The sequence below is a fragment of the Nanorana parkeri genome, unplaced genomic scaffold, assembly GCF_000935625.1.
Source record: "Nanorana parkeri isolate BGI_ZX_2015 unplaced genomic scaffold, ASM93562v1 scaffold2666, whole genome shotgun sequence".
Taxonomy (NCBI): Eukaryota; Metazoa; Chordata; class Amphibia; order Anura; family Dicroglossidae; genus Nanorana; species Nanorana parkeri.
The window spans coordinates 15225-26610 of NW_017308934.1; the positions used below are offsets into that span (position 1 = coordinate 15225).

Consider the following 11386-nt stretch of genomic DNA (forward strand, 5'->3'; position numbering starts at 1 on the left):
AGCGCTGGAGGATCGGAGCGGGGAGGGGGGGGGAATCCCTACAGCGAGCGACAGTCACGGCTCTCTGCAGGGACAGGATCGAGAAGTGAGCGAGAGACGATATGTGTTCTCTCACTTCCCGATCTATTTCAGCCGACCTGTGACAGTTTAATTGTCACAGGTCAGCTAGAACTTAGAGGATGAGTGAAAATCACTCGTCTCATAGTTCTCCTTTTAAGAGGGCTTATATGCAGGTTATTGGCCATAAAAAGTGTACGGGGACTGGGTAATGCCCTGGGGGACATGTATGAGGGTACCTGGGGGGTCCCCATAACCTGCCTGTGAAGTGTGGGATCTGTACGATGTATAGAACCTGCTGCAGCAAAAAGTGACATTTATAAAGAAAAAAACAATTATTTATTTTATTTTACTCCCAAAGTGTGCCCTTCCCCCTCCCAAACAATGGCGGACCCTTTAGGTCTGGTAGGAATATTAGGGGGGACCATTTTTTTTTTAAAGCGTGGGGTTCCCCCTAAAAGTCATACCAGGCCCTTGATCCGAGCATAGGCCTGGCAGGGCCGGAAAGGGGAGGGGGGCAAGTAAGCGGCCCCCCTCCCCTCCCCCACCAGGCCACATGCCCTCGGCACTGGGAGGGTGTCCCTGTGCCGATAGGGAGAAGGGCCTCTTCTCCCCAACCCTGACCCCATGTTTGTGGGGGTCTGTGGGCAAGGGGGCTTATTTGCATCGGGGTACCCCTTTAATTAAGGGGCACCCAGATGCCGCCCCCCTCTCTTGTGAATGAGTAAGGAGTAATTGTACCCCGACCCATTCACTAAAGGATTACATAAAATAGTTATTCAAAAGTCTTTCATGCTTGCCCTCTTATTGCTGCATGAGAGAGGCTGCCTGTCCTTGTTGTCCTTTCTGACATGATGTGTACTGCAATAGACGGCAATAATCGACTGTTATAATAGACGAGTATGAGTGACTGCTATAGTACAGAACGCTTTATATAGGAGTCTGTATGCTGGAGGCTGTATGTTGGAGTCTGTATATAGGAGGCTGTATATAGGAGTCTGTATATAGGAGGCTGCATGTTGGAGGCTGCATGTTTGGAGGCTGTATATAGGAGTCTGTATATAGGAGGCTGCATGTTGGAGGCTGCATGTTTGGAGGCTGCATGTTTGGAGGCTGCATGTTTGGAGGCTGTATATAGGAGGCTGTATATAGGAGGCTGTATATAGGAGGCTGCATGTTGGAGGCTGTATATAGGAGGCTGTATATTGAACTCTCTTTTTTGACTGCAGCGACACACTACGTAGCGCTGTGGTGTAAGCAGCCTATCACTATTTCAGAGAGGAAACTCTGGGAGAAGTGGGAATGTTACATGAGTAGCAGCTAACCCGCAATGAACAAGTTGGGGGCGTGTCATTTCACACCACATGTCATCCCACAAGGACATTTCCTCTCAGGCTAAAGCCGGAGAGGAAACAGGAAGATAATGGAGGGATGAATTGAGTTTAGCGTCTATGTCCATCACACACACTGGGAAAGCCTTAGAACATTTTTGAGATACATTTGGGCAACCACCAATGACTGATCATGATTGCCAACATTCTCTGAACATGTAATGCATTTGCATGATTCACTGACTGAGCTGTGTTACCAAGAGTTCTCTTCATTGCCAAATCCTGAGCTAATAGATTTATAACTCTGCCTTAGTACACAGAAGACACACACAGCGTCATTGGCTGACTGATGGCTGAGACACACAGCGTCATTGGCTGACTGATGGTTGAACTGTCAGAACATTTGCTCTGAAAACAGTCCGGGATCTGGAATTAAAGAGATTCCCTACTAATTATCATAAATTACCTGATAACCTGAGTTCATTTGAAGACGAAATAAAAACAATTTTGTACAAAAATATAAGTGGTAGGCTAATTAATTAGCCGGATTTGTGGGAGGAGCCCCACACATTTAAACTGCTCCGTCTCCCACTCTCACCTGTCGGCTCGTGGGCGTCATCTGAGGCTTCCTTCCGGGTTTCTGGCTTCCGGTCTCTCCTGCTCACAGCAGCTCGTCTCCTCGACGGCGGTTTTGCTTTTCGGCCGCACTTAGCGGCTGCATCTTCAGCCGCCCTCGGTGGCTCGTTTCTGACGGGAGATTCGATTCTGGTTGGTCTGTCATAGGGATGTCCCGATGCCACTTTTTCAGTCCCAAGTACAAGTACATCCCCTTGTGTACTTGCCGATACCAATTACCTGTTAATCTGATACTACAACCAAGGGGAAAACCGGCTAGTACCCACTGCACATCCTTCGGACCAAACAACTATACTGGATAAAAAATCCACACGTTAAACAGGATTCAAAAAGGGAACCAGCTGCAGCACCCAAAAGACCGGCCCCTTCAATCACCAACCCGGGAAAAGCGTGAGTCATACATCATTTTCAATCTATTTCTTCTTTTACTGGATTAATGCCTAATGGATCCCTTTTTTCAAATGATATAAAATCGTGATGAATATCCACTTGGAAGAGAAGTTTTGTCATTAATTTACAAACCATTCCTCGGTTCTACTATCAAGATCAAAAACTAAAAGTGATCCATTAGATTTACCTATGAGTTATAACTATAACACAGTATACCAACCGCTAACCGAGATACTGTTACTGAACAGAAAAACCGAGATATGGCTATCTCTACCTTGTATGCTTTTCCTTCAATGAAGGAGATGACTTTCTAACGCCATCTACCGGCTCGTTCCATAGAGAGCTCACAGCTTAGACAAGATTTTTTAGTTTGTGTCAGAGATACTATACTAATGAGAATCAAATCTCTACCCACAAAAGGAGCAATTACATGTCATGGCAACACAATATCAAAGCTAGAGGGTGAAGTTAGGGTTACCCACTGAGTATATGTAGGTTTGTCTATAGGAAACAACGTTGTCGATTTTTTAGCAAAAGTAGTTTGTCTATTTGTGGAATTGGTGCAACTTTTTTCTATGTTTCAAAATAAAATTATCAATATATTTTTTCAGATTACGGTCTGATTTAACTTCTTTCGCTCAGCGCACAGAACGGTGCTTGCGACCGATCTTTTGTTCTTTTCTTGTCCACACCAAGTGTGTTCCAGGAGCAGAGCAGTTACAGACCGGATCAAAACTGCGTCAAATGTATTTCAATGGTATTTTGGGCTCTGGTTCACACCGCAGGGTTCGGTTACAGGGGGCGGGGCTGAGATCATTGCAAGTAGAAGTCCCGAGCCCCATACACACCGTTACATCTAACAATGTTTGCAGCTGTGCCAGAATTTTTCTGCCCCCCTCCCGCTGGTGCCCTCAAGCGGCCGCTTGACTTGCCACTGGACCACGCTGACTCGAGTATAAGCCGAGGGGGGCACTTTTATTTCACATGTGTTTTAAAAAGAACCTGAAAGTACAGGAATGTTATGCTACCTGTAATGCCCTTTGCTCCTAACTTCCTGTTGGGCTGACAACACTCTCCTGCACTGAAAGTCCAAGGTGTGGTGGGACTGCCCGGGGTGTCTTTAGAGACTGTAAAATCCCAGAACATTGGAGGTGTAGTGTGTTGTAGTCCAGGGGGTCTGGAGAGCTTGTTGGCTGTATGTCAAGGCATGAGTGATGGATTGGGTAGTGATTGGGAAATCTGTATTGGGAGATTGATGTGTGGACTGTGACATGCGAGTATGGAAACTGGTTAGTAAATATCAGCTCTGTCCAGGGAAATGAACAAATAAACCTTGTAAAGCCGTGTGGTAGTGGAGTGATTGTACTAACTTCAGGGTAGACATGTGCGATTCGTTTCGTTAAGAATCGAAATTCGTACGAATTTTCCTGAAATTCCGAAATTCGGAGCATCCGAAATCCGAATGGCAGTTTCCGAATTATATCCGAAATACGAGATTCCGTTAACGAATTTCGGATCCGAATTTCTTTGAAACGGGAACTAATATTACCCCTGTAAATGATGTTGAACAACATGACCAGATTTTTTTTTAATCCGAATTACGGATCGGCTGCTGCTGAGAGTCGCATTACAATACACAGGCAGGAAATACGAAATTCCGTTGATGTATTTTCGTTCCGTTCCGAACATTCGTTATATTGAAGTTAAAAAGCAAAGTACATTTATATTGGAGTTGATGGTAGTTGTTTTTTAAATACGAAATTCGGATCCGGAATCCGTTAATGGAATTCGTGTTTCGGATAAAAAAAACAACTACCACATCGACTCCAATATTAACAAAGGCATTTTGCTTTTTAACTTCATCATAACGAATGTTCGTACAGTTACGAAAATATAACCGCCACTAACGAAAATTCGTATTTCGTACCAATCCGAATCCGAATTGAGTTCAGTTACGAATTACGAAATACGAAATAACGGATATTACGAAACGAAACAGAACAAATTTTTTGACGGCGCACAAGTCTACTTCAGGGGTGTAAAGCCGTGTGGTAGTGAAGTGATTGTACTGACTTCGGGGGTGTAAAGCCGGCCATACACCTTACAATTATCTGCAGATGTTCTGTGGTCAGATGGAAAAAGTGCGACAGATTCCTCCATCTACGCTTCAAAATACCTGAACAATCTGATTGGATGCCGGCATTGTTCAGGTGTTTTCAGAGCCAGCGGGGCCGACTAGCAAGATTGGCCCAGTGGGAGATTCCTCCATACACACAGCTTAGCGTAGATGGAGGAATCTGTTGCACCTTTTCCATCTGACCACAGAACATCTGCAGATAATTGGAAGGTGTATGGCCGGCTTTCCAGATCAAAATTATTTGACAGGCAAAGGGCCCATTCTATGCCCATGCCATGTACCTGAACTTTACATGACTTTTGTGCACTATTGTATGTTGGTGAGACTATGACCCTCAACAGTAGGGATGAGCCGAACACCCCTGTGTTCACCCGCGTGTTCGGTTCGTATTGGAACATTCGAACGGCCGAAATGTTCGAGTACGAACTCCAACTCAATGCAAGTGTATGGGGGTCGAATGTTCAATCCCCATACAGCTGCCGGTACATGCAGTAAAACTGTGGCTGCAGCGGCCTGCATCCCTTCAAATCCCCGCTGCTCTCAGCGCCTGTGTTGGCGGAGACAGCGGGGACACAGACCGATGCATGCCTTCGCTGTCCCCCTTCCCTCCGCTGCTGTCCCGGCCTCCGGTCCCCTGGTCCGTCCGCTGCTGTCCCGGCCTCCGGTCCCCTGGTCCGTCCGCTGCTGTCCCGGCCTCCGGAAAGCAGCGGCGACGATCGAGATAACCATAGAGCAGACGAAGAATAGACGTTCTTCGCCTGCTCTGTGTCATCACTGAGACCGTGGCGCTGTAATCACAGCGCCACCTGTCTCAGCGGTCACTAACTGCAGCTTCTGTCACAGCTTCTGTCATAGAAGCTGTCACAGAAGCTACAGTCTCGAGTGCTCCATAAGGCGCGCCGGATCTCCCTGCGTCCTATGGTCCGGTGCGTCTTATGGACCGCAAAATACGGTATATCTAAATGGGCAATAAATCTTGGTGGGATGGTAGGAGAGGTCCTTGCACTGTGATGGAGCGTCGTCTGACCCCATTTGGCCTAGATAGCATTCCGCGAGATCTCGCCAAAACAGTGGTGACGCCACAGCAGTAGGTGGTGCAGTATGGTAGCCGGGGGTAAGGGAAGTCATCTGTACTCATTTTGTAAAGGCATAGTCCACCTTTTAGGTAATAAATGCACCAATGGTGGTAAAATAAAACAATGTGCATTCATTAAATGTACACATTCAGATGAAAGCATGGCTCTCTCCAGATCCTCCCCATATAAACCAACTATTGGATATGCTGAAAACAATTATGTGGCAGGAGAGACTGGGTGCTACCATGGCTAGGGAAGAGTGCATAACAAAATTCTTTGATAGATGGCGCCCTTTTATACAGAAGCAACTAAGAGATAAGGAAATCCACAAGATAGTCCTTCCTTTCCGTTATTCCAAGTGGTATCTGGAAGGTGTATTGGGGAACTCTTTGGGTCGTCTTGACCTCCCCAAGGAACCCATGGCGAATCCCCTACGATAACCAGAATACCACCCAGGAATAGAATAGGAGGTCCTCGGCTTACACAAGTGATTGCAAAATAAAAATATAATATACATGTATAAACAAATCAATAACTATATATATATAAATGAATAAACGTCAAATGGGAGGCATTGGATGTTATATACTATTAGCGGGGAACTTCCGGAACAGCTGGGGGCAGGACTATCCACGGAGGGGAGACTTTCGGAGGAGACAAAGGAGCGAGAGCGGAGAGGCGGAGTGGAAGACGCTGGTGAATCTGAGCTGAATTGGTAATAGAGATGTTATTAGTGGTATTAGTGTCAATAGGCTGTCACTTGACAGTACTGGATGTTAAACTCTAGGGATACTCGGATAGGGCCGCAGGCCTAAAAACCACAGGGGGGGGGGGGGCAATGCCCGGGGTACTAGGCTACACAGAAGCCGAAAAGCACGAGGCTCCATGCCCAGGGCACTGTACAGGGACGAATTGCCCACAAGAAGATATCAACATATCCTGAACTTTACAAGGTATATGCTTCAAAAGTTGTTAAAATGTGTTGGTATTTAACACACGAGAATGTTATCATATATGTATATCTTTCTGACACGAATAAACTATTTAAAAAAAAAAAAATGTATGCATTCAAGCCTGCAGAGCATTGCAACTGCGATCAGTGCGTTACAAGTGCAATGCTCAGGCTCCTGTAATATGAACCCCCAGCCCCCAGTCCTTATGGAGGTCCTTATGGTGGTAGGGACCTTCTATTATGGGATGGAGGAGGTAATTGATGAACTACAATAGCGATGCCATCACCCCCCTGACGCCGGTGCTCTCTGCTGAGTCCCTCTGCTGAGTCCCTCTGCTGCGGTGACAAATGGGGATCCATTGATGACAGTTGCAATTCTTCACAGACTCCAATGCCAAAATATAATCATTCATTGCACATTGTTACTTCTATGGATGTGTGCGCGTTTATTATTTCCTGTAAAAGGTGGACTTCCCCATTAATCTTCCCAGAGCAGACTCCATGCACCTTGATTGGTTAGATGGGGCCCACAGATGTCAGTCGTTTCTGGCCACCTTTGCAGCCCTAATCGTATTGGGATCACCTGCCAGCATATCAGTCTTTGTCCAATCATCCTGAAGCCCCACCCCCTCTCCAGCATATAAATCTCTGGTCAGGGCTGGATGTCAGTATTGGAAGTGGTCTTCAGGATGTTGTATTCTAGGGCAGGATTGGGGTTGGTGCTTCTGCTTTGGAGCTGTGGTTTGTCATGGATGCTGTGTGATGCTGAAGGACATTGGGATGGTTCCTCACATCTCCATTGTACTCTGAACAACATGGAGCTGACCCTTCCTATGTCAGGTGAAGGTGTTTCTTATTCACTGACTGTGCTGGGTGAGTCATTATTAATGTTTCCTTTACTATTTGTGGGTGAAGAGGTGAAACCTGCCTGGATTAGAGAGGTTATATATAGTAATTTGTGTAATTGGCCTTCTGGTCCCCAGGGCATGGTGGATGTGTGCTGATGTAGTAAGGGGGGGGATCTTATGAAGCTTTAGCATGAAGATGTGACACTGCTCATGTGTAATGGTCACGGCTTGGTTGTGTTGAATGGTCTTCGCTAGCTAGGGCAGAGCTGTACTCTGAATGATTAGTGGAGTGTAAGTTACAATAACCTGTTCCTTCTGTCTGAATGCAGGAAACCTTTTATTCTGGTTCTCCTGCGTTTAAATACATGTGTTTGGAGTATTAAATCTGCCCCTGGATGCTCAGGCTTCAGACTTCTCTAAATACAAGCACCCTGAATGTACCAAAACATGGTATAGCATTTAAAACCCATACAGGTTCTATAGACGGAGTCCTGTCCATGAGAATGAGGCCTTAGGCTTGGGTCACACTATTGAGTTGTGTGCATGTTGCTGCAATGCAATCCATGTTGTCTGGCCCCTTGATGATGGTTGCATGCTGCCAGGAAAGGTCCCCCTCCTGCGTTGGAGGTGCGTTGATGGCCCCCTTGTGTTGAATGGGCTGCCAAACTCTGCACATGCTAATGCAGGAAAAAGCTTCCAGCAATGCTCCCCGTCAGTCAAGTCTCTATGAATGTGAAGGAGAGCTGCTGTAGCAGAGCAGAAAACAGACTCTGCCGGACCAGGAATACCGAACCTGCTCCAGTGGCCTCAGCGCCGGCTTACTATTCGAATGGTGAAATACAGCAAATGGAACACTATTTGGTCTGGTTGCCTCTTTGTATGTGGTCACTGCAGTTGAGATGTGGAGGCTGCCATGTGCATGGAGAGAGTTGCCAGGGTATGCTGATCCTCTGGCTTCATCTGTTTCCTGTCCCAGGCTTTATAGCGATCAGTAAATTACAAACTCCTTATTTCTGATGTTAGTGGCTCGGTGTTGAAGCCGGGGGGTTGGCATGCTAAGACGGGGATCTAGACTTTGCTGAATATGAAGCCAGGAAAGGGTCTCTTGAAACATGGACATGTAGTGTAGTCTTAAATTTAAGATTCCTGGAAGATTTCCACAGCTCCCTAGTCTAGCCCCTCCCCCCGCACTACTTGGGATACCTGGTAAGGAGTGTGGCTAAGCATCCACATACTGGCCATGTACTTGAGCTGCTTCTTGGCAGATATGAGTTGTATGATCGCTGCTCCACTAACATGAAAAGAATCATCTTATCCATAGTATCCTGAGATGGTGAGTGGGGTACCAGGCGTTGTCTCCACAGGACTGATATTCTTTGGAGGGTTTCTTGCTGGTCTACCAGTCTAAATGTCTCATATGTGAGCACCCCGGTGTCATCTGCCTCCATGTAATGGACTCCTATCTGACACTGCATTGGATGTTCCACAATGTAATGGGGCAGCACCTGAGTCTTTCCAATCTGAGTTGTTAGTAGAAATCTCAACTTCAATATGTCTCCTGTTCAGATTTCCAGGATGAATTTCAGAGTCTTGCCAATGATTCTGCTTGCGGCCTTTCAGTAGGACAGAGACCTGATGACACAATGGTGGTTGGTGCTGCTTATGATGGATGCTACGTAAGAGAAGAGGTAAGACTGACAACACTGACTTCAGATTTTGATGCTGTCCTTGTCTTAATCACAATCATGTATATGGAGTCTAATGGTCCTGAAAGGATCATGAAACATGGTGACCGTGTTCTGTGCTCCTACTAGTAACTCATTCTTTATGTATAGCCCAAACTTCAGTTTTGGAGAGGACTAAAATGCCTAAGTGTGTTGCAGTCAGGGGCCACTCTTACAATTCACGATCTTGCATTTTCCTGGTGACAAATCAATGGGGAAGACGATCCCTACCAGATTTAGAGGTGATGAGGAAACACTCTTGTTCTGGTGACCACTTCTAACATAATCTCTTAGTAGAGACTTCCTCCCTCTTGCCTATAGGGCAGGAACTGTTGGGAGATCCTGGCTCTACACACTACTATGAAGGTGCCTGTGCTGGCTATGACATAAGTATTTGAGTCTTTGGGGAGTGTTTGTTGGTCTTTAGGTATAGACCAGCAAGTTTTGGGAGCATAGGTTGGGACTCCAGAGGGGACTGTTACTGGCAGTGTTCTAAACATCTTTTCTTCTGATAGGATGGAGAGCACCTAATGGTCCTGCTTCTGGAAGTCATTGTGAATGGGACAGTGGAGCAATACAAGATGGAGAAGAAATGTCCAATACAGAACGGTAACAAGTGATTTTACTTGTACATGGGGAAACCTAATGTCCTATAAACCATGAGCACTATGTAGCTTGTCACTTCTTGGGGTGGTCACTAGGACAGAAGCTGAGGGAACAAAACCTAGTAACTTATAATCCTTCTATTGAAATCCAAGCGTTTTATTGGACTTTCCATGTACAGTATGTAGACTTACTACATGATAACTTCTCTTGTTTAGAAGCTATGGATGCTCCAAGCCCTGACATCTGCTCTGCTGTCAGCCAAGAGGACAAACTGGCCTGTGCTGGAACACCTGTAACCAGAGACATCTGTGAGGCGTTGGGATGCTGCTACTCCCCAAATGATGGCAGAATGCCTTGTTTCTTTGGCAACATGTGTAAGTGGGATATTGCTTGGCCCAATAGAGGTGGGAGGGGGTCAGTATCGGCCTGTAGGGGAAAGAACCTTTTGACAGACTCTGGCAGGCAAGGTTGGCAGCCCCTCAGCGATGGCTACAGACATGCACTCAACACTTGCCTTTTATGATGGGTGACTCTCAGTCCAGTCTGGAATGCATTTGGCTGAACGATATAATTGAATGGGGTTTGCAATGTGTTACATCAATGGTGATTTAAACCAAAATGGTCTTGGCTTTTCCTGGGTCTTTCAGCCCTGTTGGTAACTAAACCATTCACCTTTCCATGCTCAATGTACAGCCCCACCAGTTCTAAGCATGACTTGCTTTTAGGGTCTTCTGAATTGTATAATTTTGTGCTCTTCCATGTAACCTAACATTACCACATAGATGTGAGGTGACATCATTCAGAAATGGACTAGTGTCCACAATAGTGACTAGATAAGACTACCTTCAGACCTAATCTTCATAGTGACAAACCATCTTTGTTTCCTACAGTGACCACTCAGTGCACAGTTGATAACAGCATGGTGATTGCAGTGTCCAAAGATCTGACCAGGCCATCCCTGCTTCTGGACTCGGTCTCTGTGATTGGTGTGGACCCGACCTCTTGTCCTGGGCTGTCAGTAGCTAGAAGTAACTCCTTTGCAGCATTCAAATTCCCATTATCCTGTAGCAATGCAGATCAGGTGGGTATTCCTATACGGTCTGAGTTGGTGGGTTTGTCCAGCCCTCACAGCGTTTGTAAAACTAACAGTACTTGTTCCTTTTTCATGCATATGACATTCAATGGTAAAACAAGGGACTGAGATCTTGGCTCAAACCCTTGACTTGAAGCATTAGCGGATCTAATTCAAACCTACGCTTGTGGCTTCAATTCTAGTATAAGATGTAATAAGGGGGTTCTAATACAAGTCAGTGTCTTTGCTATCTGTTCCATTGGGGAGATTTCTCCACTTGCTGTCTGGTAGTCACACGAGGAAGTGAGTAAATTCCTCCAATGAGGGAGTCTCTGGTCGAGACACTAGTTCTAGTGACCATTGGAAGATTTCCCATCTAATCTGTTCTGATAACTGGGTTTCAGTGAGTCACCAGGACAAATGGGAAGGTGACTCTCCCCGAGAGGGACGCAGATAGCAATAAAAACTTGATGGGTGTCCTGCTTCTGTTCAGTTTGAATTCTAGTTGGGGCTTTCTCTTGGTAAAGCTCAATATGGGTTCAGTTGAATTGAACTAT

General features: G+C 45.9%; 2 protein-coding genes across 4 annotated transcripts in view; both read left to right on the forward strand.

Moving 5' to 3' along the window:
* LOC108802115 (zinc finger protein 850-like) overlaps positions 1-11386 on the forward strand; it is a 37104-nt gene that overhangs the window by 2017 nt on the left and 23701 nt on the right. Inside the window, exons 2-3 of one of the 3 annotated variants that reach the window (XR_001942196.1) lie at positions 1069-1075; positions 1335-1365. The exons of the other annotated variants lie outside the window; for them this stretch is intronic. The gene's annotated coding sequence lies outside the window, so the exon portion shown is untranslated. Of the gene's footprint in view, positions 1-1068; positions 1076-1334; positions 1366-11386 lie in introns of those variants that run through there. 3 annotated transcript variants of the gene reach the window in all.
* Positions 7395-11386, forward strand: part of LOC108802113 (zona pellucida sperm-binding protein 4-like) — a 6405-nt gene continuing 2413 nt past the window's right edge. The window contains exons 1-5 of the mRNA XM_018573999.1: positions 7395-7452; positions 8994-9115; positions 9667-9760; positions 9976-10131; positions 10648-10838. Coding sequence (XP_018429501.1) covers positions 7395-7452; positions 8994-9115; positions 9667-9760; positions 9976-10131; positions 10648-10838 — 621 coding nt within the window. The remainder of the gene's footprint in view (positions 7453-8993; positions 9116-9666; positions 9761-9975; positions 10132-10647; positions 10839-11386) is intronic.